Source organism: Lissotriton helveticus, chromosome 5_1 (genome assembly GCF_964261635.1).
Source record: "Lissotriton helveticus chromosome 5_1, aLisHel1.1, whole genome shotgun sequence".
Taxonomy (NCBI): Eukaryota; Metazoa; Chordata; class Amphibia; order Caudata; family Salamandridae; genus Lissotriton; species Lissotriton helveticus.
This window is the reverse complement of record NC_136065.1, coordinates 1,985,860,157-1,985,885,449: the sequence shown is the minus strand read 5'-3', so window position 1 is coordinate 1,985,885,449 and position 25,293 is coordinate 1,985,860,157. Positions and strand designations below refer to the sequence as shown.

Sequence of the window (25,293 nt, the reverse complement as noted above, 5' to 3'; positions counted from 1 at the left end):
AAAATAGTGTATTGAGGATCTTCACCCATGTTATCTCCCTCATTATAATCAGAATGTGTAGGAGAGTAAGGCACAAAAGACATATTAGGAAGAAAAGGAGGAGGAGTAAAAGGCCTTGAGGGAGTTGTCCCGAAGTCTTTTCTCTTTGGAGGAACAGCGGAAGGAGTGTTCGTTTCTAAAGGCATCTTCTTTTGGTGATAAACTACAACGTTTCCTGTTTGAGGGTCTATGTAAAGTTTTGGTTGTTCCTCAGTCACTGGATCAGGATGGAAGAGTTCTTCCTGGACTGTCCGTGGCTTTGGCGCCGAAGTCTTTGGCTTAGAGACTTGTTTTGGAGTCTTTGGCTCGAGGGCCTTTGGTGGTGGAGCTTTCTTGGGCTCGACTGCCGATTTCAGATCGGTGACCTTGTTTGGGTCGACGCTCTTGTTTTGTTCGACGTCCTTTCTTGGTTTTAATGTCTTTTTTGGATCGACGACCTTTCTAGGCTCAACGACCTGTTTAGGATCGACCGGAGTTTTTGGTTTGATACGTTTCTTGTCCGAATCAAGGGCTCTTTTCGGGTCGATTATCTTCTTAGTGTGATCCTGTGGTTTGGGATCGGCACTCTTTAGGTTCGACTGCCTTTTTTGGGTCGTGTGTTCTTTTAGGATCGACGACCTTCGGTTCCGAGGTCTTTTTTGGCTCGACGACCTTTTTTGGTTGTACGACCTTTGGTTCGACGACCTTTTTCGGTTCTATGACCTTTGGTTCAACAGCCTTCTTCGGGTCGATGACCTTTGGTTGGACCACCCTCTTCGTTTCGACAACCCTCTTCGGTTCGACGACCTTTGGCTCGATAACTTTTTTCGGTTTGACGCCCTTTTCAGGGTTTTGGCTACTGGAAGGCATGTGTTTGGGCTTCGGAGCCGAGCCGGTAGGCGGGGTCTCTGAAGGAGTATGTCTATCTCAGATAAGGCCTTTAGGCGATGCTTCGACCGGAGCCCTGTCCTTTGGGATAAGCGGAGTTGGGGTCTGGGTACTCACTTTTTGCCCCGGCGTGATCTGGTCATCGGCGTCCGATTGGTCCTCAACGGTGACGATTTCTAGATCGGAGTCGGCCGCTTCGGGGAGGTTTTGTTCGCCATCGAAGATGATCTCCGGTCCCGGTGCAGACCGCTGCATCTCTTCCCTGGCAGCCCGTCAATTCCAGATGGTTTTTTTTTTAATGGAATTGGGCACACGCTGGGCAATCTTCTTCTTTGTGCTCAGGTGACAAGCACTTGTTGCATACTGTATGTTTGTCAGCATGTGGGAATTTGAGTGGCATTGTGGGCACCTTTTAAATGGACTCTTTCCATCAACAGAAATCCCATGTGGCGTCGATAAGGCCCAATGGCCCGCGTCAACAACCGGATCTAGATGGAAAGTTTGATCGAGTCAAGGGGTACAGAGCGAGAACAATACCGTCGAGTTAGAAGGCCTTTTGGCCTTAGAAAGTAGTTAGTTTCGGTTCCGAAGTTAGAGTATAGGAAATAACATCCGAACCCAATGGCGGAAAAAAACAATCTAAGGATGGAGTGGATGCCCATGCGCACTGTAGTCCAAGGGAGGAGTCACCTATCTTGTGATACTTCGAAGACTCTTTCAAGACAACAATGTGCAAACATCCGGACCCAACACTAGGCGGCGATCTATGCTAAGATTCAGCAGCCCACATGCCTCGAACAGAGGTATCCGTGCTTCAGGTGAGGCCCATCTCCCCACTAAGTGAGAAGACGCCAGCACCTTTACTCGGGGTACCAGATTCCTTGCAGCAAGTCCAGTCCTGTCCAGTCCTCCAGTCCGGACTCCATGACCGAGCAGCGGCAGAGGGACGCCAGCACTGCAAAGACCCACTTCATGAGTGGCCCAGCTGTCCTGATTTTTGGGAGACACGGGCAACAGTAAGTGCCTGTGATGTACAGCCCATCCGACATAACCACCCTGCACCCAAGCGCCCCAGACCTGGTTACCGAGAACCAACTGTGCTCCCTAGCTCCCAGAGCCCTCACGATCTGAGCGCCCATTGGGAGCTCCTATCTTGCCACCAAGACACCGTCTGCAGCCTGTTTCTAGGTGCCCCCTCCTTTGGTGTAGCGTGGAAAACTACTATCCCAACCAGCACATCTGCACCCAGACATTCCAGGGTAGGTAAAGACTAACTGCTGGTGGTTCTTTGGACCATGGCCCCTACCACCTTCAGTCCCGACGGGGACCCCCGGAAACCTATTGCAAGTAACTGTATGCAGTATTAGTATATGCCTTCCCCCCCATAGAAAAGCATTACTGCATAAAGACATGTAAGTGAACATTTTACCTACCAGTAAAAATCAATATTTCAAAAAGTACTTCCGTTCTTGGTACAGAAATGTGAAATTGTTTTATTTTTCCAAGTGGTCTCGGATTTATTCTTGAGTGGGTGTCACATTTATTGCCTTTGTGAGTACAACAAACTGATCACTCACACTACCACAAAAGAGAGAATTTGGGTTTGTTACTTGTGCCTCTCTAAACCAATATGGGTTGCCTTCACTCTGCAGTGTACCTCGTTTTGGTACATTATATAGAGGGCCAGCTGTCTACAGTCCCTTACACTGCACGCCACTCATGACTGGAACAAGGAAATAGTTGGACATTACAAAGGTCTACATTTTCTGGAGTACGGATGCTTTAAAAATAAAATCAGATAAGATTGGAAAAATCAACCTCCTTGCTACTTATCTCACATCACTTAGCCCTGATGAAGTCAAGGGGTTAAATACCAAAATGGCAAAACATGTATAGGCTAAAGTCAAGAAGGAAATAAAAAGTCAGAACAGGATTAGCTGCAACTTTGTTTCTAGACAGAATTACAGCACTTGAAAATTCTTGTGAATACTCCTACTCATTACTGATGGGGACCTGTGACCTTGTACTGGTGTGCGAACATTTCATGTATATGTTTGGGGACATCTAATGTTTCATTTTGGAGACCTAACAGGGAGGGATGGTTCCATCCTTGTTTAGCACCTATCTTAACTGAAGTTAAAATGAAATTGTTTGAAACTGGCTTTGTGTGCATGAATGGACCCTTTGCTACCCAAATGGTATAATCTGACAGGACTGGAGTGTGTTTTGGTAAGCTTGAGACAGTGCATAATATGCTTCATCGGATCAAGTGTGAACAACCTCAAGGTAAACCTTTGAAATTCTGTGTTATTATTAATAGTCATGCGACGGAGGTGCTAAAGGCAATGGTTACTTTTATCTTGACAACTCCCCGACAGATATTTTCAACAAAGAAGGTTACGTCATAAGTGTCTGGAAGGAGAGATGCCCAAGTGCCCAAAGTTGTAAGTGTCTGCAAGGAAAGACAAATCAAGTATATAGGAAGTAGTTTCAGATGTACTCATTAATGTTCTTTTCATTTTTCAATGTTCTCATTTTGTTATTCCAAATTTCTTTTTGCATGTTTTAAAACAAAAAAGACACGAGTCATTATTGTGTGTTTTTGTCAATTTCAACTCTACTCTAAGTAGCTTGAGTTGTTTTCTTTAATTCCTGTGCTGTAACACTGAGGAGAGCACATTTAAACCATGGAAATGTTTAAATGGAGATTCCACTCAAGTGCTTCTGTACACAGGATTAAATATTAATGTCCAGTTAGGCCAATACAGGAACAACGGATACAGCATTATTAATTTGGCAAGCGAGGGGCAAACTAAGAATTTTGGCCACCGGTAATTCTTGTAGAGGAATTTTAACACAATAGTGGGTCAGGTTTTTTAATAATGACCCAGGCCCAGTTCTAAAACTAAGACGAGGGATGACAAATTTGATTTTTCTTTGGAAAAATATTCCACACTGTAGGAGGGACGAGTACCAAGAGTTCTGCGCTCTTCAGTTACTGCACTCCTTCAAACTGAATAGCATAAAATGGATCCCAGAAAGAGCAGTGGAGAAAAAGTGTTCAATTTCCTTTCAAAAATTCAAGAGTAAGGGAAAAAAACATACTTGAGGGATTAGCTCTGAAAAAGCAGGCGGTGTGCTTCTGTGTGCTGGAAGTAGAACAGGAGAGAGAAAAGGTTTTTGTAGGTATAAGGGATAAGTGATCTACTTACAGCAGACTGGGAACATCAGAGTCCTGATCTATTGCTTCTTAAAAAGGGAAGCAAATGTAGCAATGTTATACAAGAAAGCAAAATACATAGCTGTAAATATGCACATCTTGCACACACACCATGATAGTTTATAACACCCGGTAGCAATGGCAAGTGATTTACACAAAAAATGTCAGAGTTAACTAAAACAATATGTCATCTGCACAAACGTCTTACCATGAAGATCTCTGGGCTGCAAGTACTGAGGCTGCCCTGGTGTCCAACTCTGCTCTGCTACATTCATTTGACTCATCTCTTGCTCAAGTCCACTGAGGTTAGATTCCACGGGAGCCTCCCAGCTCTCAGGCTTCACTGCAGGAGGGGGTGTTACCACCTCTACTGGTGGTGGGGGTAGTGGCTCCTGTGGAGCTGGCTCTTCTGGAGGTTTTCCAGTCTCGACACCTTTAACCCGGGTCCGTCTCACTCGTGAATAGGATTTCTTTTCTACAGGCTTGTCCTGTGGCGATGGTGCCTCTGTTGTATCTGCAGTGGGACTTGGGCTTTCTACAGTAATTTCTTCTGTTTTATCCAGACTCCCCCTTTCTGTCTGTGTTACAGCAGGCTCAGGAGACGGCTCCCTATCAGGCTGGTACTCACAGCTCCTAGCTCTATAGTAGTTACTTTGAGGCTTCGGACGCTCATGGCCATCGTCAAAGGCCCTGTAATGTTGACGAGTCTCTTTATAGCTGTTGGTCCTGGGAAAACTCCTGGATGGCGGGATCCTACCCGAAGAGAACCGGTGGTTAAAAGCGCGCTGTGGTGGCAAGTCATGGTTTTGGTCTGGGTAACGTGGTGGGGGTCGTTCTAGATTCTCTTCAGACCAGCCCTGATCCCGGCTTTTTGGGGTTTCAAACCTAAGAACAGAAAAAGATAGGTAGCAGCTCATGAGACAATTAGATTCACAGTGATGCTTATACTTGAATAATTATGCCACCATCCCCCAAGCACACTCCCTATTTTTCAGGGAATGTTATGCGATTCCAACAAAATAATATTCAAAAATTTAAATTAGAAACAGCTACGACAAAGGTGAAAAAATACAAATCCTGAAGGACAACTTTATAAAATTAAGACCACCTCAAATACAGGCCACCTGTCACTAATCAATGATAACAAAGAGAAGAAGATATCTCTAGGGAATGGCTCGTGGAAATGGTATACAAATGCATGGCCCTCCAAGGCAGAGTTACAGTATGCAGGCATTATCTTCAGGTTCGGGAGTCAAATTCTCCTAAATTATCACATTGAAATATCAAAACTAAATTAGGAGACCAAGACTAGAGGATATTTCTTATGTATGTAGGCCTCAACAAATTTACTCACCCACTTGCTATGGCAAATCAGATTTTATCAGGGTAAGCTATTTTTAGGGACTAGAAGCCTGGTCCGACAAAAGAGCTCCTGATAAAGAACAGGTGTTCTGAAAGTGAATCAGCAATAAAGAGGTCTTTAAATATTGTTTTTATCTTGTCACATTTGCTATGTGTTGTGAGATGAAGGTCAAATGTCAGCTTATGTCTGGTTATAAACGGATGCTCATTTTATCGGAGAGATTGGGGTTTAAAAAATCCTCTAACTTTGCAGTCAGTGAAATAACAGTAAAGTGAACTGCCAGACAATTGTGACAGGGTACTGGCAGTGTATACAAAAAGCTGCAGGTTGACATTTTGTCTTCCATAACATGTAAATAGCTTGTAAATGAATGGTACAAATATTTTAAAATAGGATCAAAAAGTATCAAAACACTATTTGGCGATGAGCAAATGATAAATATTTGCTGAAACTTGATTTCCACATATTGTTTGCACAGTATATAGTTTTATCAGTAAAGCTTCATGTCACGGAGGTTTGCGGCCATTGCAATGTGTAAAGACTGGAGCACTATCTCATCATGCTTTAGTAGGAATATGCTACTTACCAGTATGCATCTGTTCTTGGCATGTAGGGCTGCTGACATTTATATCTATGCATAGATCGCCGCCTAGTGTTGGGTCCGGATGATTGCACATTGTTGTCCTGGAAGATTCTTCGAAGTATCACGAGATAGGTGGCTCCTCCCTTGGACTACAGTGCACATGGGCATCCTCTCCATCTTCAGATTGTTTTTCGCCATTGCGGCAGAGATGGAGTGTAATACAGTAAGTGATGACCATGCCTGAGAATGATTGTGAGTGCTACAGCTGCGACAGGCACCGGGGAGGGGGGCGGGCGATATAAATGTCAGCAGCCCTACAGATGCATACTGGTAAGTAGCATATTCCGTTCGAGGCATGTGGGCTGCTGAATTTATATCTATGCATAGAATAAATAGCAGTATCCTCCTTAGCGGCGGTTGCCCGTGCCAGCTGCAGCAGTCTGAAAAAGAGTTCTGAGAACAGCCTGACCTACAGCAGCTTGCTGTTTGGAGTGTACATCCACGCAGTAGTGTTTGGTGAATGTGTGTATGGTGGTCCATGTGGCTGCTCTACATATATCCTCTAGAGGAATGTTACCTAGGAAAGCCATGGATGCCCCTAACTTGCGTGTGGAATGCGCTCTTGGGGGAACTGTTAATGTGCGTTTTGCTTTCTGATAACAGATTTGTATGCACTTAACAATCCATCTGGCTATACCTGACTTTGAAATGGGGTTGCCTTTGTGTTGTGGAGAGAAGGCAACAAACAGTTGTTTAGTCTTCCTGAAATCCTTTGTCCTGTCTATGTAATACAGGAGAGCTCTTTTGACATCTAGCGAGTGCAGTGCTCTGTCTGCTACCGAGTCTGGATTCGGGAAGAAAACGGGCAGTTCTATGGTTTGGTTAATGTGGAACTGCGACACCACCTTAGGCATGAATTTCGGGTTGGTACGCAGCACCAACCGATTAGCACGCAGCACCACCCGATTAGCATGAATCTGTATGAATGGCTCTTGGATAGTTAGGGCTTGAAGCTCACTAACTCTCCTTAGCGATGTGATCGCCACTAGAAAAGCCACTTTCCATGTTAGAAATTGTATCTCACAAGAGTGAAGAGGTTCAAAGGGTGGTCCCATTAGTCTGGTGAGAACTATGTTTAGATTCAAGACAGGTGAAGGAGGGTGTCTGGGAGGAATTACTCTGAGTCCTTCCAGAAAAGCTTTAATGGCTGGCACTCTGAAAAGAGAAAGATCCTGTCTGTTTTGAAGATAAGCTGCCATCGCGGCCAAATGTATCCTAATGGAACTATATGCCAGATTGCATCTGTATAGGTGCAACAAGTAACATATAATGTTTTGCGTGGATGCATCTAGCGGATTTATGTCATTATGAGAACAGTAAATGACAAATCGCTTCCATTTGGCCGCATAGCATGCCCTGGTTGTAGGTCTTCTTGCCTCCTTGATTATGTTCATACAGTCAGGTGGCAGGTTGAGGTAGCCAAATTCTATGACCTCAGGAGCCATATTGCAAGGTTCAACTGTTGCGGATCTGGGTGCTGAATGTCTCCACGGTTCTGAGTGAGGAGACTGGGCTTGAGTCGAAGCCGTTGGTGAGGCACCACTGAAAGTTCCAGGAACGTGGTGTACCACGCTTGCCGTGCCCACGTTGGAGCAACCAGAATGAGCGTCATGGAGTGCTGCCGCAGTTTGCGTGCCACCAGCGGTATGAGTGGTGCTGGAGGAAAAGCGTACGCAAATCTGCCTGACCAGTTCATCCATATCGCATTGCCCTGAGACTGCGGGTGTGGGAACCTGGCGGCGAAGGTTTGGCATTTTGAGTTTTCCTTTGTGGCGAATAGGTCTATCTCTGGATGACCCCACTGCTGGAAATATGGTTGGAGCACTGAGGGGTGTATCTCCCACTCGTGCATCTGGTGGCTGTGCCTGCTGAGTAGGTCCGCCATCTGGTTGTCTTTGCCTGGGAGATGTTCCGCCATGAGGAACATGTTTCTTTGAATGGCCCACTTCCACATGCTCTGGGCTAGATGAGACAATTGCGGAGAGTGTGTGCCTCCCTGCTTCTGGATGTAATACATGGCAGTCACGTTGTCCGTCCGGATCAGCACAACTTTGTTGCACAGATGCAGCCTGAAGGCCTTCATTGCCATGAAAATCGCCATGAGCTCCAATAGGTTGATATGCATCTTTTGCTGCTGCGCCGTCCACAGTCCCTGCACTGTTTAATGGAGGACATGCGCTCCCCAACCCTGGAGAGATGCGTCCGTTGTCAGCACTATCTGTGGCACAGGCTCTTGGAACGGTCGTCCCCTGCAAAGGTTTGTGTGTTCCACTAATGCAGAGAGTTGTATGCACGACCGGTCACCAACACTAGGTCTTTCAGATGTCCTTGAGCCTGGTTCCACTGTCGTGCTAGGCATTCTTGAAGCGGACGCATGTGTAGCCGGGCGTGGGGGACTATAAAGATGCAGGAGGCCATCATACCTATTAGCTGCATGAACACTTGCGCTGGGAGCGAGTGTTGGGGCTTGAACTTTTGGCTCAGCAATTGCATGCTGTTGACTCTGGCAGAGTTTGGGTGCGCTGTCGCTGTCAGAGTATTGATTGTCGCACCCAGGTACTGTTACACATGTGCGGGCTGAAGGTGCGATTTTGGGTAATTCAGCGAGAATCCTAGACTGTGTAGGAGATGAATTGTGCGGGACATGTGGCTGGCACATTGCTGGGCTGATCTTGCCTGAATAAGCCAGTCGTCCAGATAAGGATAGACGTGGATGTGTTGTCTCCTTAGGTGTGCCGCCACTGTTGCTAAGCACTTGGTGAACACCCTGGGGGCAGTAGTGACCCCGAAAGGCAGGACCTTGAACTGGTAATGCTGGTTGTTTATGGTGAACCTGAGATATTTCCTGTGTGCTGGGTGAACGGGAATATGGACATATGCGTCTTTTAGGTCTCGGATCGCTAGGAAGTCTCCCTGACTGAGCAATGGTAGAACTTGTTGTAAAGTCAGCATGTGAAAATGTTCTGACAATATGTAGTGGTTCAGGGGTCTGAGGTCTAGAATGGGTCTGAGACCCGTCCTTTTTTGGGATTAAGAAGTACAGTGAGTACACCCCTGTACCTCGCTGATTTAAAGACACGAGTTCTATGGCCCCTTATTGCAGCATGCTGAGCACTTCTTGCTGCAATAAGTGCATGTGCTCTGCGGACATAGGACGGTGCCTTGGGGGTATGTTGGGTGGAGTGGAGGTAAGTTCTAGACAATAGCCGTGATGTAGAAGGTCTCTCACCCACCTGTCCGTGGTTATGCCTTCCCAGACTGGCAGGAACTGCTGGAGTCTTCCCCCGACGGGTGTTATATGGTCGGGGGGCAGTGACAAGACGTCACTGTTTATTGGTGGTGGAGGATCTGGCATAATTATTTCCGCGTCCTCTGCCTTTGGTGCTGTTCCCACGATATCCACCCCTATTGTTCTTGTTATAGGTGTTTTGCGAGCCCCCTTTGTTGTATTGGGCTTGCTGTGATGCTTGAGCTCTGGAGGCTCCCCTGTTACCGGAGCGACGAAAGGAACTGCCCTGAACTGTTGTGACTGCAGAGCCCCCATGGATTTTGCTGTCTCAGTGTCTTTTTTAATTTTCTCAAGGGTTGTGTCTACATCAGGGCTAAAGAGAAAATCTGGGTTAACCGGCTGGTTGAGTAAAGTAGTTTGTATCTCTGGCTTAAAACCACAGATGCGTAGCCAGGCATGCCTTCTAAGTGTGCTAAGTGGCATGCCACTTGTGTTTATGGCCCTAGCTGCCGTGTCTGCTGCATCTAGCGCACACTTGATGGACGCATTGGAAATTAATTTTCCCTCCTGTATCAGCATTTCTGCTCCCTCCTTATAAGCTTCAGGCAGGTGTTGCAGTAGCTGCTCTAACGTGTCGTAGTGTGCCCTATCATATCTGGCTAATAGGGCTTGTGTGTTGGAGATCCTCCAAATATTCGCTGCTTGAGCTGCTATTTATTTATTGTTATTGCGGGTTTATATAGCGCTAGGAATCAACTCCCGGAGGAGTATCTCCACGCTTCGACCGCTGGGGAACCCGTCCTGGCTCACCCTGAGAGATGGTCCCTGATGGGTATCTCTAAGGTGCGACCAAGCATCCCCGGCGGTCTGGGGGGGCCGTTGTGAAGATGAGGCAAGCTGATGCCCAGAGTTGCCGAGTGTGGTCTCTGACTAGAGTAGGCACCGAGGCGAGAATTATCGAGTCCGCTGACCCTGGTCCACGACCCTGCCGCGTTGGGAATTGAACCCTGGTCCCGGGCCGTCCTCTGCTTACGGGTCTGCCGCCTCTAACCAGTGAGCCACACTTCTCCAAGCTACTCGCTTGCCAGATGCTTCAAAGATTTTGGATTCTTTGTCCGGAGGGGGAGCATCACCACTGGTTTGAGAGTTTGCCCTTTTATGAGCATTAGCCACTACGAGGGAATCCAACGGGAGCTGGCCTTTGATGTACGTAGGGTCCACAGGTGCAGGTCGGTACTTCTTTTCAATTCTAGGGTTTACAACCCGCGCCCTTGTGGTCTCCTTGAAGATGTCAGTAGCGTGTTTAAGGACACCCTTCAGCATTTTACTGATCTTTCTGATGATAAGAAAGAATCAAACAAAAAGTCCTCCTCTACTGGGTCAGCATGCATGTCCACATCATGGTTTGTGGCTGCCCGTTCAATCAGAGCGTTAAACGCAGCAGTATCCTCAGTTGGCGAGGGTTTGATGGTATAGGACTGAACGTCGGGCATGGTTTGTGGCTCACCAGGGTCAACAGGGTCAATCCAGGTTTGCTGGTCATCCTGATCTGTGTCAGCAGGATAATTGAACTCCTCTTCCTTGTATCCCTCCCCTATATCCTCATAGGTGCGTGTGGGTGAATAAAAGTAGTCTTGTTCATAGGACTCCACAGGCTCAGAAAGAACAGGAGAGGTCGTAGAGTCTCTTTCTTTTTAGAGGGATCTTGTATGACTCCAAAGGATGTTCTGGAGCTATTTTTCATTTGTAAATGGTGAGTCTACCTGTATCCGAGTCGATGAACAGTTTCGACTGATTGTCATAGGAGGGTGGTTGGAAGATTACATCCCCTTCAGTGGACTGACGCCTCGAAACTACCGACACTTTATTTGTAGTGTGGGGGCTCTCTTGTGGCTCGACGTTCTTCGGTCGAGCGGTTGGGGGCAGTCCATATTTAATAGGCTTCGAAACCAGTGGAGACGAGCTGACCTGTTTTGAGTGTGTCGCAGTCTTCGATCCGACTAACGTTTTAGGATCACTGGGCTGCTTGCGGCCTGATCCGACTAACGTTTTAGGATCACTGGGCTGCTTGCGGCCTTGCGTCGATTCGAGCTGTCGGTGCGCAACAGGTGCGCCTTTTTGCTTCGACGCAACGTGCTCTTTCGGGTCGGGTGCACCTTTCGACTCAAAGGCCTTGCTGGATATCGGCGCCGAGGCTGAAAGTTTTGGATCAACAGTCTTTCTAGCCTTGAGTCCTTTGGCAGTGTCGCCAGCTTTGGGCGTGGACGTCGACAGCGTCAGCGCGACGTGCTTGACGACAGAGACAGGCTTCGGCGTCCCGCGTTTCGGGTCGACGCCCCTTGTGACCCCGAAGGGTTAAGGACACTCTTAGATTGTGTTGGAGCCGACGAATCCGTAGCCGTCGATCCGAGGACTGACGTAAGCAGTTTCGGTTTCGATACAGTTCCTGTCGGTTTCGTTTTCGCTGCCGAAAGCGGCGGATTGACGGATGGCTCCGTATAAGTATTCTTAGCCGGGCCTGGAAGCGGGGATGTGGAATGCAGGTAAAGATCTTGGCTAAGGCCTTCCGGCGATGCCTCGACCTGAGCCGTAGAGAGTATAGTGTCAGTATCAGGCCCCGCGATTGCGGACGGGCCTTGCTCATCGCTTGAGTCGTCATCGACGGCTCCGATGGCGTCTGCCTCGTCTCCTACCTCGACGAGGTCTTCTTCATGGACGTAGACGTGTTCGTCGTCCACACTATATTGGGAGTCGTGCTCCGACGCAGGGTCCGACTGCTGGTCTGGATCCTCTCGATGGGCGCCCTCGATGACGTCTGCTTGGAAGATATCTTCTGGGTCTGGCGCTGTTTGCTGGGCCGACTGCCTCGCGGCGCGTCGAAGCCGAAGTGTTTTCTTGGACCGGAACTTGGAACAGGCCATGCAGCTGGCCTCGTCGTGGTCCGGGGATAGGCACTTGTTGCACACCGGGTGCACATCGATGTGAGGGTATTTGGAGTTGCAGACGGGGCATCTCTTGAACGGGCTCCGTTCCATCGTCGACGCTCGTCGGGGCCTAGCTGTCGGAAGGCCACACGGCCTTCGACGTCCTGTTCGAAGAACTGGATGAAGCACTGGGCACCGAACGAGAGACAATACCGACGCCCCGAAGGCCTTTTGGCCTCGCGAAAAGTATTTAAAGTATATTCCGAACTTGTGTCGAGAAGGTACATCCGAACCCAATGGCGGAAAAAAACAATCTGAAGATGGAGAGGATGCCTGTGAGAAGTTGGCCTGATGTGCAGTGTTCACTATTCTAGTGATCACTATATATCAGTCCAAACAACCCTTATTGATCATTGGTTGTAAGTCAACCTTATAGACCAGTTATCCTAGTAGCATGGATACGAGCAGTCTAAGGCTAAGACTCTAGAGGGCGTGTTAAGCCAGCTGTTTTACCATCACATTACCCCTTGAACACCCAGTGAAAGGACACCACACAAGTGTTATGAAAATAAACAGTGTATTTATTAGAATCACAACAGCCCTGTACTCTTTATGAGGACAGGGTGCTAGGCACACAACAAAACTCGTACGAAAATACTTAAGTTAGCACGTTATACACAAATGCCCGAGGGGCACGAAAAACCATATACTCTAAAAGTGGAATGCGAAATTACTAGCAGGTAAGTACAGTACTAATAGGCTTTGGAATCGCTAGGACTTGACTAGGGAATCGGTAGATTACTTCTAGGAGACCTAGGGGACTCGGGTGCAGAGTGTGCACTCTCACGCGGGATGCAGGACAAAGTCTATGGAAGCTAGTAAAGGCAAAGTTAGTGTTCACGGGCGAACCCGACCTGGTAGGGAGAAAACGACAGTGGATCCTGACCCTTGGATAGTGAGGCTATGCTGGGACACCGAAGTGCCGAAGTTACCTAGCCCAGGGGCTGCAGCTGCATAGGTCTGAAAAGACGTCGGGAATCTCGTTGCCGGACCAGGAGCCTGGAAGAAGGAAGTTGCTGGCAGGCGACCAGTGAAGAAAAGTTCGATGGATCCAAGCCTGGATCAAGGAAGAAGGAAACCTGAAAGCAGAGGGGACCAAGTTCTTGAATCACTAGCCAGTGATTAAGTGGGCACCAGGATGGCACCGGGCGAAGTCACCGCAGTCAGGTGAGTGGGCGCTGCTGGGCTCTGCAGTCTCTCGGACCAGGAGGCGTTGTCGGCGACCAGGATGGAGGTGCGAGCTGTCCCACGAAGGTTCTTGCTGTCGACGTCGCTGGACCCAGGATTGGGCAACAAGTCTTGGCAAATGCAAGGCCCACGCGGTGGACCTAAAATGGCGTCTTAGCCGGACCAGGAGGGTCCAGGGTACTTCTCCGATGGAGGGAAGCAAGGGCCAGTCTGGAGCAACCAGACTAGCAGCAGTATTGTCGTCGGGCGTCGTTCGGAAGGCTACAAGCCAGCGGGCTAGTAGCCAAACAACGCGGTGAGCAGCAAAAAGCAGAAGGGCCCCACGCCGATCGTGGAGATGCTGGGGGGCTGCTCTTCGGTGTTGGAGCTGCTCAGGGTGGGGGCTTCTCGGACCCCAAAGCACTCACCAGAAAATTACTCGGTGGGCTTGCTGTGCAGAAGTCGTGCAGTCTTGGCGATGGCCGGTCCCTCGAGGTCTCGTCGCACCCACGGTTCTCAGCTGTGCTGTAGAGGTGGGTAGAGGTCAGAGGTGCCAGGGAAGCCGGGTCTCGTCGAGCTGGGCAGTCGGATTCCGGAGGAAGGACGTGCAGCAGACCGCAGTGTTCTTAGATGGTGCCTGCGGATGCAGGGTGACTACTCCTTAGTCACAAGGGAGAATCTTGAGGAAGAAATCGTGAAGTCCTTTCATGGAAAGTGGTATCTTGATTCCAAAGATGATCTGATTTGGAAGGGGGCCAGTCTCTACCTTTATCTTGGAAAAGGGGGCTGGCACGCGACTAAGTCCTGCCCTAGGGGTGGGACCAGGAGGGGGGTGGTTACACCCACTTCCTTGGCGGGCTTTTCCCCAGCACAGGGTCTTGAGTGTCCCTGGAACTGGTTCAAGCCAGCCTATGCACAGTGAGCACCGGGGTGCCACATGCAGTCACCTTCCTCTGAAGCCCTGCCTACCTACAATACACAAAATCCTGTCTGGGACGGTGCTGGCACCGCCCCTGGCAGGAAACCCTTTGTCCTTATCTCCTGCTCTGGGAGGACTCCCAGCAGCAGGAGGGCAGACTTGTGTCTCGGTGGCAGCATCCATTTTGTGGATGCTAAGGCTCTGTCTGACTTTTAACCGGGTTATAGGTTACATGCATGTCGTGTCCCTCTAGAAGGGTGGAATGCTAACCCCGTCGCCAGAATTGGCGAGGGGTTAGTATTCCAATTCGTATGACACCTTACTCGACATGTTTTGATAAAGCGATACCAGAGTTGGCATATAACCGCGAGGATTATAATGCACTTAAGAGTATATGGTATGCGATATCATGGAAACGGCTAAGGGATGGATCCCGAAAGCCGCAGACAGGCTCAGCTCATGCCAGAGCACCATCTCACACGATTCCAAGCACTCTGCCTTCAGGATTGTTAAGGCCTGCCATAGGAGTGACTGATAGGAGATCTGTGTGTCCATTTTTAGGGTTAGATATAGGTATACTATATCTAAAGCAAAGGGTGATTACACCACCTTGCCCCAGCTGTCAAGCAGCCAGTTGTGTCAGATTTGGATGGCCAGCCAGGGGTGGCATAATACATGCTGCAGCCCCTGGTAGGCCCTGGGTACACCTATGCCCTGGGTACCTAAGGTACACTGTACAGGGACTGATAAGGTGACTCAGTATCCAATTTAGATATGTACCTAAGGTACATGGAATCCATTTTACAGAGAGAGCAGTAGGCCTGGGGCCCTGAATAGCAGGATCCCAGGTCAACTAAGTCAGAAAACCAGCAAAACACCAGGCAAAAAGTTGGGGGCAACCATAGTCCGGGATCTACCTTCCTACAATGCCCATGCGCACTGTAGTCCAAGGGAGGAGCCACCTATCTCGTGATGCTTTGAAGACTCTTCCAGGACAACAATGTGCAATCATCCAGACCAAACACTAGGCGGCGATCTATGCATAGATCTAAATTCATCAGCCCACATATATTTATTAACAGTGAGTTTTTAAACAGGAACTGAGAAACATTCCTGTCCCTTCCCTGATGACAATGCTATTATTTAACTATGAGGCGAGTCAGAGGTCATGTGTACAATTATGTGGGCTACATTTTTATTATACATGAAGCACAAGTATAGTTTATTAAATCACATTTTTTTTGCACAGTAGCCATGCTGAACTGACATTTGAAGTTGCTCTCTTATGTGAGAATTGAAGAAAAAGGTGACTCGGGGAAATAAAATAGATTTAAGTCTCTCAACCTGCAGGTCTGGTAAATTTTTGATTTTTCGAGGCCTAAATGTCTTGTAAAAACAGGGCTGTAATACAATGCACATATAATTTGGCTAGCTTTCTGTTTTCCCTCAGATTTGACAATCCTCCATGCTAGTAGAAGTACACCATGATTTAGGTATGCATTTAAGCCTTTCTACATGTCCTTATAATTTGGATCCTTGTTTTCAATCTACCATGTAATTGGAAGCATGTGGAGTGGTGTTTCACGTATAATGGGAACAGAAGACACGATGCAAGATGACTAACAGGCATTGCAAATCCGCGAACAAGGACCAATTTCTTGCAGGTCATATTTGTTCCCTGTGGGTGTGATCATCGGTACTCGCTTTATCCTTGGGGCTCTGACCAAAATTACTGCAGTCTTGTAAATTGGCATTTTTACCTTCATGAAACCCTGCCTCGTTACTGCGGTGGCTATTGCCTAGCCACACAGGTGGGTTTGGCTCAGGATAGCTGATCCAAACCCACCAACTACCTTGACAGGTTCATACTAGACTGACCTCAACCGCACAACAAAATAATAAGGAGAAGCATGTTACCTAGGTTTGCGCATCCTCCGTGGCCGTATGTCTTCAGGATTCCTGGTGCAGCGGATGTCGTATCCGTACATGGTGATCAGTTCATCCCTAGACTTTGGAGCCTGCTCATCTTCACGGAACTTATCATGCTCCCAGCGCCCCTCATCTTTCCAAAGCTTTCGCTGACGCCCTTTTGGTCTGGAAGAGCAGGAGACCTGTGATTAGCCTTGCCAGAGAAAGGACTCCTCAATTAAATCCCTCAACAGTATCACTTCGACAATGCAGCACACACCCGCTCAACTCATCATAAGCGGGGGATACCAGTCTCTAGGAGTGAACGTTCGTAACCCACAAAAGCAATGTGAATCTGTGCAGGAGCACGAACACTGTGAATGAAATTTTACAGTTTCATTGCACCAAAATGGACACTCACCATACTGGGGACTCTATACTTTTTGTTACTAATCAAAAATGCTAAAGAGAACACAACTTGTAATCTTAGTTCCCTCCCTACCTGGCAACCACTGATTATTCAAGTCTTTATACAGGATCCATGGACACATTTAAGCAGAGAAACTCTTGCAAAACACATACATACACATATACATACACACACATATATATACACATACACACACACATATATATATATATATACATACACACATATATATACACATATATACATACACACATATATACATATATACATACACACACATATATACATATATACATACACACACATATATATACACACACACACACATATATATACACACACATACATATATACACACACATACATATATACACACACATACATATATATACACACATACATATATACACACACATACATATATATACACACATACATATATATATACACACATATACATACACATATATATATATGTGTGTGTATATATGTATGTGTGTGTATGGGAACCTTGGAGCTTTGATATATATATATATATATATATATATATATACACATATACATAACGCTCAAAATGCTCTTACTTCAAAAAGGACAACAGCACTCCGGGGGTGGCGAATTCCAAAGCGGTCTTTTTAATTTTAATGAAAAGCAAACAAACGCGTTTCGGCGTAAGCCTTCGTCAGTGTCAATGACACTTGACACATGACCCAACTTAAAGCTCCATAGTGGGAGTAAACATAGACAAGGGACTTCCCCAAATGTCGATTATCGACGCCATCTTGTAGAAGATAAAGTCAAGTACAGTCAAGTACACATATGTATATGCACACCGTGCAAGGCAATAGTATCGTGAATCGGTACAAATACAAGAAAAGTATGGGCATAGATATATTTACAAACTAACAAAATCAAGCCGTGGATCGGCATGGGTCCCTTAACAGTCAATCTACCCCACTAGAAGCCATATAAGAGTCAGCGAGACATTGTATAAAAGCTAGTACATAAAAATACAGAGAAATGGTCATCAAATTGCATATATATTCTATAAATCATAAACTCCAGGGAGCAGACGAACGATAGCAATCTTATATCATACCTTACAGGAGGGTTAATCAGTGGACCAACACAACAGTCCCACCCATGAGTATGGAGGAAAAAGAATTGGAAATAATATCCAAATATATACTTACTAATAATGAAAACAAAATGTGTGTGATAATTGCAAAAAATCATCATGAAACATCCAATAGGACCCCACCATGAGTTCGCTATGCAGACTAATCCTATACAATAAGCAGCCGTACCCCAGTATCACCTGCTGTAATTCATTTACCTAGGTGGACGGTCATTTCCTCCCCACTGTTCAAACCCCCAGGATGTTTGGTGGCTAAATCGATAATGTATCTCGATTCCAGCCATCTGAGTCGTCTTAACCTGTCACCACCTCTAGCATTGTTAGGTATAGAGTCCAACCCAAAATATTGCAGTTTGCTACGATCTTTATTGTGATGCTCCGCAAAGTGCCGGGCTACAGGATAGGAAGGATCTACCTTGTCGATAGCCCGGAGATGTTCTAACACCCTCATTTTCAGTTGATTGATGGTGCTCCCGATGTAGCGGAGGCCACACGGGCATACCAAACAATACACTGCATACACAGTACTGCATGTAATAAATTTCTGTATTTTCATAGATCTTCCTCTATCTTGGTTGTCTTCATGGAGAACTCCCTTACTGGCCGCACAGGCTTTGCAGCGGCCGCACGGGTAGAACCCACTCATTTCCTTGAGTGTATTGGACTTGACAGTGGGTCTTTCTAAATGTCTTTGTACCAGCATATCCCCTAATGACCTACCTTTACTGAAGGTCACCAGAGGGTGTGGAGGCAGATTCTCCCTCAATACACTATCTGTGCGCAGGATGTGCCCGTTTTTTCGCATCATGGCCCTGAGGTGGTTAGCTCCTGAGGAGTAGGGTGTAACCATCCTAAACTTACCCTCTTCAATAGTGTTAGTACTAGCAGGTTTTTCTTTCTCTTTAAGCAGTTCTGCCCTTGGGATTCTCCTCACTCGCCTAAGTGTGTTCTGCAGTAGTGTGTCATCGTAACCTCTAAGTCCCATAGGGGATACTCCTGATGAGTTTGGGTGGATGACTGCTTTTGGCAAACAGGATAGAGTTTCCTGCCGTCTCCTTTCTGTAAAGCAAGGTGTGCACTTGGCCTTGATAAATGTACACCCTCAGGTCCAAATAGTCGACTGCCACCCGACTAATCGTCCCCGAAAGGTGTAGATTGTAGCAGTTATTGTTTAAATTCTCGATTTACTTTTCTGCAGTGCGAGTTGTACCCTGCCACACGAATAAATCATCTATGTAGCGGTACCAATGTACCACCTTGCCGCTCTCTTGCCCCACCTTCCAGCTCTTGGGCACATGCTCCTCCCACCAGCCAACGAACAAGTTCGCATAGCTGGGAGCAAAGCAGGTGCCCATCGCCGTACCAGAGGTTTGCCTGTAAAGCTGTTCTTCAAACAGGAATATATTGTGATTTAAGCAGAACTTCACAAAATCGAGGATCATAATATTGTACTGCGCAAAACGCAACTGGCGCTCGTCTAGATAGTGCTTAACGGCAGTTAAGCCATGCTGGTGATCGATGTTAGTGTAAAGGCTGGTGATATCCATCACCATCAATAAATAGTCAGTCTTCCAACCCATACCCGAAATTTTATTCAGGAAGTCTTTGGTGTCCTGAATGTATGAGTCGAGACTAATCACAAGGGGAAAAAGGACAGAATCCACTAACTTGGACATGTTTTCAGTTAGTCCATTGATAGAAGCAACGATTGGACGGCCTGGAGGAGATGTACTGTTCTTGTGGAGCTTAGAGAGATGGTAAAAGGTCGGGGTCATAGGATTAGTGCTCCGTAGAAAGAGGTGTTCGTCCTTCCCCAACATATGCACATCATACCACTTCCGAATCAATTCATCATATTCATTGATGCTCTCCTCATAGGCCTTGCTAGTAGTAATTGCCTAAAACTTTGGATCTGACAACTGCCTCATCGCTTCTTGCCGGTAGTACTCTCTGGTCAACAGTATCACGTTGCCCCCCTTGTCAGAGGGCTTTATTATGATATTGTTATCCCCCATAAGATCACGCAAGGCCTTTCTTTGAGGTTCAGTGAGATTGTGGTCAAAGGGATTAGTTGTCCTCCTATAGTTAGTCAAATCCATAGTCATGGCCTCTGTAAATGCATCAATGGCGTCCCATGGTGACTGAGGGACAAAGATGGACTTCGGCTTGAAATGGCTTTCTTGTCTCTCATTCTATGCCCTGTAATAAGGCCCGTTGTGCCATATCCATGCCCATAACATTGCGTGGGCTAGTTTCTTGCTCCATTCTCAAGTGTTCCATAGCCTCCAATCCTGGCCGATCCCGGCCACTCAATATATCCGTGGCTGTCAACCTTGTCCCCTGCTTGGATGTATCCTTTATATGTGATCTCAATTTCAAGTACATATGTAGTTTCAATTTTCTAGTGAAACGGAAGAGATCGATCTTGGTCTGGGTGTACTCCAAGTTGCTGCTTGGGCAGAATGCTAGACCCAATTCCAAGAGTTCCTGTTCAGTGTCTGTCAATTGTTAGTTGGTGAGATTTACCACAGTGAGGGCAGCAGTCCTGCTATCCTCAGCATCCACTACTTATTCTTGCTGCGGCTGTTCCAGCTCGGGGCTCCTGCTTTGCCCCTTCCTCTTCCTTTTGCCGCCGCCCCCGGATCTCCTGGTTCTCCTTTTCCTGCCTCTGGGGGCTTGTTCTTCCCTCCCCTGAGCCATGATTGTCTTATCAGTTTTAACTCTGCATGAAAAGGGACAGACACACTTCTTCGGTCATTAAGGGGGTCTGATTGGTCATCACTCGACTCATTGGCAGTTGCATCAGATTCAGATGTCGGTACGCTGGTATTTGTTGCTGCTTGTGTGCCTTGACTAAGGGCCTTCCTGGGAGCATCATACTATTTAGCGAAAGTTAGTACACACCCCTGTCGATAGTCGTTTTCATGGGACATATACATGTTATGTTATTGGGGTTGCTTATATAGCGCACGGCTACTCCAGGGAGTGTCCCGGCGCTTTCTGACCCCAAACTGAGAAAGAAGATGGAAGAAAACACAAACATAACAAGTTACTGCTTGTAAAGCCAGGTTTTCAGGGCCTTTCTGAAGGCAAGCAGATTAGAAGTACGGCGCAGATCCACAGGCAAGGAATTCCATAGTTTTGGGGCAAGATATGTAAAGGAACGACCACCTATCCTGACCCTTCTAATGGGAGGAACCATTGCCAGGCCAAGACATTCAGATCGGAGAGATCTGGTGGGTTTATAGAAAAGAAGCCGTTTCTGAATGTACGAGGCCCCTACCAAATGGAGTGCCTTGTGGGCTAAAGTGAGAGCCTTGAAAGTAATACGCTTCTTAACTGGGAGCCAATGAAGGGAAGAAAGCAGCTCTGAAGCCCGAGCTTGTCGAGGAAGGCCAAAGATCGCCCTTGCTGCGGAGTTTTGAACTACCTGAAGTTGGTGCAGGAGGTAGTCCGGTAAACCCAGGTAGAGGACATTTGAGTAATCAATCCTGGAGCAAATCAAAGCCTGTACCGTCAGCTTCCTGTGGACTAAAGGGAGCAGAGGAAGAAATTTTCGCAGCATTTTTAACAGACCAAAACAGGTGTTGGAGAGACCTGTGATCTGTGTTTTCAGCGAAAGGGTGTTATCAATTTTGATCCCCCCATACATACATACATATATATACACATATATATATACACATATATATATACATACACATATACATACACATATATGTATATACACATATATATATACACATATATATATATACACATATATATATATACACATATATATATATACACATATATATATATACACATATATACACATACACATATATACACATACACACATATATATACACATATACATACATACATACATACATATACATACATATACACATATACATACATACACATACATATACACATATATACACATATACATATACACATATATATACACACATATATACACACATATATACACACATATATACACACATATATACACACATATATACACACATATATACATACATATATATACACATATATACACACATATATACACACATATATACACACATATATACACACATATACACACATATATACACACATATATACACATATATACATACACACATATATATACACATATATACACACATATATATACATATATATAAACATATATATATATACATATATATAAACATATATATATACATATATATATACATATACACATATATACATACACATATATATACATATATATATACATATATATATACATATATACACACATATATATACACATATATACACATATATACACACATATATACACATATATATATACACATATATATACACATATATATATTGAATATGCTACTTAGCAGTATGCATCTGTTCTTGGCATGTAGGGCTGCTAACATTCATATCTTAGCATTAGATCGCCGCCTAGTGTTGGGTCCGGATGATCGCACATTGTTGTCCTGGAAGAGTCTTCGAAGTATCCTGAGATAGGTGGCTCCTCCCCTGGACTACAGTGCGCATGGGCATCGGCTCCATCCCCAGATTGTTTTTCGCCATTGTGGCAGAAGATGGAGTGAAAAGTGTAAAGGATGTCCATGCTAATGAATAAATACAATAGTATATCTGCAGCTGCGACAGGCACCGGGGAGGAGGGCGGGCGATATGAATGTTAGCAGCCCTACATGCCAAGAACAGATGCATACTGGTAAGTAGCATATTCAGTTCGAGGCATGTGGGCTGCTAAATTCATATCTTAGCATAGAATACATAGCAGTCCCTCCATCAGCGGCGGTTGCCCGTGCCAGCTGCAGAAACCTGAAAAAGTGTTTTGAGAACAGCCTGTCCTACAGCAGCTTGCTGCTTGGAATGCACATCAACACAGTAGTGTTTTGTAAAGGTATGTGGTGTAACCCACGTGGCTGCTCTGCAAATATCCTCCAAAGGAATGTTCCCTAGGAAAGCCATGGATGCCCCCATTTTGCGTGTTGAGTGCGCCCTTGGGGGTATTGTTAAAGTGCGCTTGGCCTTTTGATAACATATCTGGATGCACTTAACAATCCATCTGGCTATCCCTGCTTTGGAAATAGGCTTGCCTTTGTGTTGTGGTGCGAAGGCAACAAAAAGTTGTTTTGTCTTTCTAAAGGGTTGTGTTCTGTCTATGTAGTACATCAACGCCCTCCGTACATCTAAGGTATGGAGCATTCTTTCTGCCACCGTTTGCGGGTTTTGAAAGAATGCTGGTAAGTCAATAGTTTGGTTGAGATGAAACTGTGACACCACCTTCGGAAGGAATTTGGGGTTAGTGCGTAGCACTACCCTATTTGGATGAATTTGAATGAATGGCTCTTGGATCGTGAGCGCTTGCAGCTCACTGACACGCCTCAGAGACGTAATAGCTACTAGGAAAGCTACTTTCCACGTAAGGAACTGGAGTTCACACGAGTGCAGTGGCTCAAATGGTGGTCCCATCAGTCTGGTGAGAACGACATTGAGGTTCCACACCGGAGCTGGCGGTGTTCTTGGGGGAATGACTCGTTTCAGACCTTCAAGGAAGGCTTTAATGGCGGGCACTCTGAAGACAGAGAGATGCTGCCTGTTTTGAAGATAAGCCGCTATGGCGGATAGATGTATCCGAATGGAAGTGTACGCTAGATTGCACTTGTAAAGATGCAACAGATAGCAAATGATGTTGGGGATAGACGCATCTAGCGGGTTGATGTCATTGGCTGTACAGTAAATGACAAAACGCTTCCATTTTGCAGCATAGCATGCTCTGGTAGTTGGCTTCCTTGCCTCCTTGATGATGGTCATGCATTCCGGAGGTAGGTTAAGGTATCCGAACTCTAGGACTTCAGGAGCCAGATCGCCAGGTTGAGCTGTTGCGGATCTGGATGCTGAATTTCTCCATGGTTCTGCGTCAAAAGACTGGGCTTGAGGCGCAGTCTTTGATGCGGCACCACTGAGAGTTCGAGGAACGTGGTGTACCAAGCCTGGCGCGCCCACGTTGGAGCAACTAGGATGAGAGTCATCGCGTGCTGCCTTAGCTTTCTTGCGACCAGCGGTATTAGAGGGGCTGGCGGAAAAGCGTACGCAAATTTGACTGACCAGTTCATCCATATCGCATTCCCCTGCGACTGTGGGTGAGGGAACCTGGCGGCAAAGTGTTGGCATTTTGCGTTTTCTTTTGTGGCAAACAGGTCTATCTCCGGATGACCCCACTGCTGGAAGTACGGGTGGAGGACAGATGGGTGTATCTCCCACTCGTGCATTTGATGGCTGTACCTGCTGAGCAGATCCGCCATCTGATTGTCCTTTCCTGGGAGGTGTTCTGCCATGAGGAAAATGTTCCTCTGAATGGCCCACTTCCACATGCTCTGAGCCAGATGAGACAGCTGTGGCGAGTGGGTGCCTCCCTGCTTTTGAATGTAGTACATCGCAGTCATGTTGTCCGTCCGGACTAACACTACCTTGTTGCACAGATGTACAATGAAGGACTTGATCGCCATGAAGATTGCCATCAGTTCCAGATAGTTGATGTGCATCTTCTGTTGCTGCGTCGTCCATAGTCCCTGCACTGTGTAAGTGAGCAGATGAGCTCCCCATCCCTGGAGAGATGCGTCCGTTGTCAGGATAATCTGCGGCACAGGCTCTTGGAACAGTCGGCCCTTGCAAAGGTTGTGTGGAGTCCACCAATGCAGAGAGTCGTATGCCCGACTGGTAACCAACACTAGGTCTGTCAATTGCCCCTGAGCCTGTGTCCACTGATTCGCTAAGCACTCCTGGAGCGGGCGCATATGTAACCGTGCGTGAGGGACTATGAAGATGCAGGAGGCCATCATGCCTATCAACTGCATGAACACTCTCGCTGGAAGCGAGTGTTGTGGTCTGAACTTTTGGATTAGAGACTGCATGCTGTCTATCCTGACCTGGTTTGGCTGAGCCATGGCCGTCAGGGTGTTGATCGTCGCACCTAGGAACTGCCGGACATGTGCTGGTTATAGATGCGACTTTGGGTAGTTCAGCGAGAAACCCAGATCGTGAAGAAGGTGAATTGTAGTCGACATGTCCGCGGCGCACTGTTGTTCCGACTTGGCTTGCATGAGCCAGTCGTCTAGGTAGGGGTAGACATGGATGTTCTGCCTCCTGAGGTGCGCTGCTACTGTCGCCAGACACTTGGTAAACACCCTTGGGGCTGTGGTGACTCCGAAGGGTAGGACCTTGAACTGGTAATGCTTGCCTTGAATAGTGAACCTGAGGTATTTCCTGTGGGACGGGTGTAGTGGAATGTGGAAATAAGCATCCTTGAGATCTAAGGTTGCTAAGAAGTCCCCTTGGTTTAGCAAGGGA

General features: G+C 46.6%; 1 protein-coding gene across 4 annotated transcripts in view; it reads right to left on the bottom strand.

Moving 5' to 3' along the window:
• CASC3 (CASC3 exon junction complex subunit) overlaps window positions 1–25,293 on the bottom strand; it is a 458,504-nt gene that overhangs the window by 269,158 nt on the left and 164,053 nt on the right. For all 4 annotated transcript variants that reach the window (XM_078645688.1, XM_078645689.1, XM_078645690.1 and 1 more), the window contains exons 6-7: window positions 16,349–16,525; window positions 4,335–5,011 (exon numbers count right to left, since the gene is read on the bottom strand). In XM_078645688.1, coding sequence (XP_078501814.1) covers window positions 4,335–5,011; window positions 16,349–16,525 — 854 coding nt within the window. The remainder of the gene's footprint in view (window positions 1–4,334; window positions 5,012–16,348; window positions 16,526–25,293) is intronic.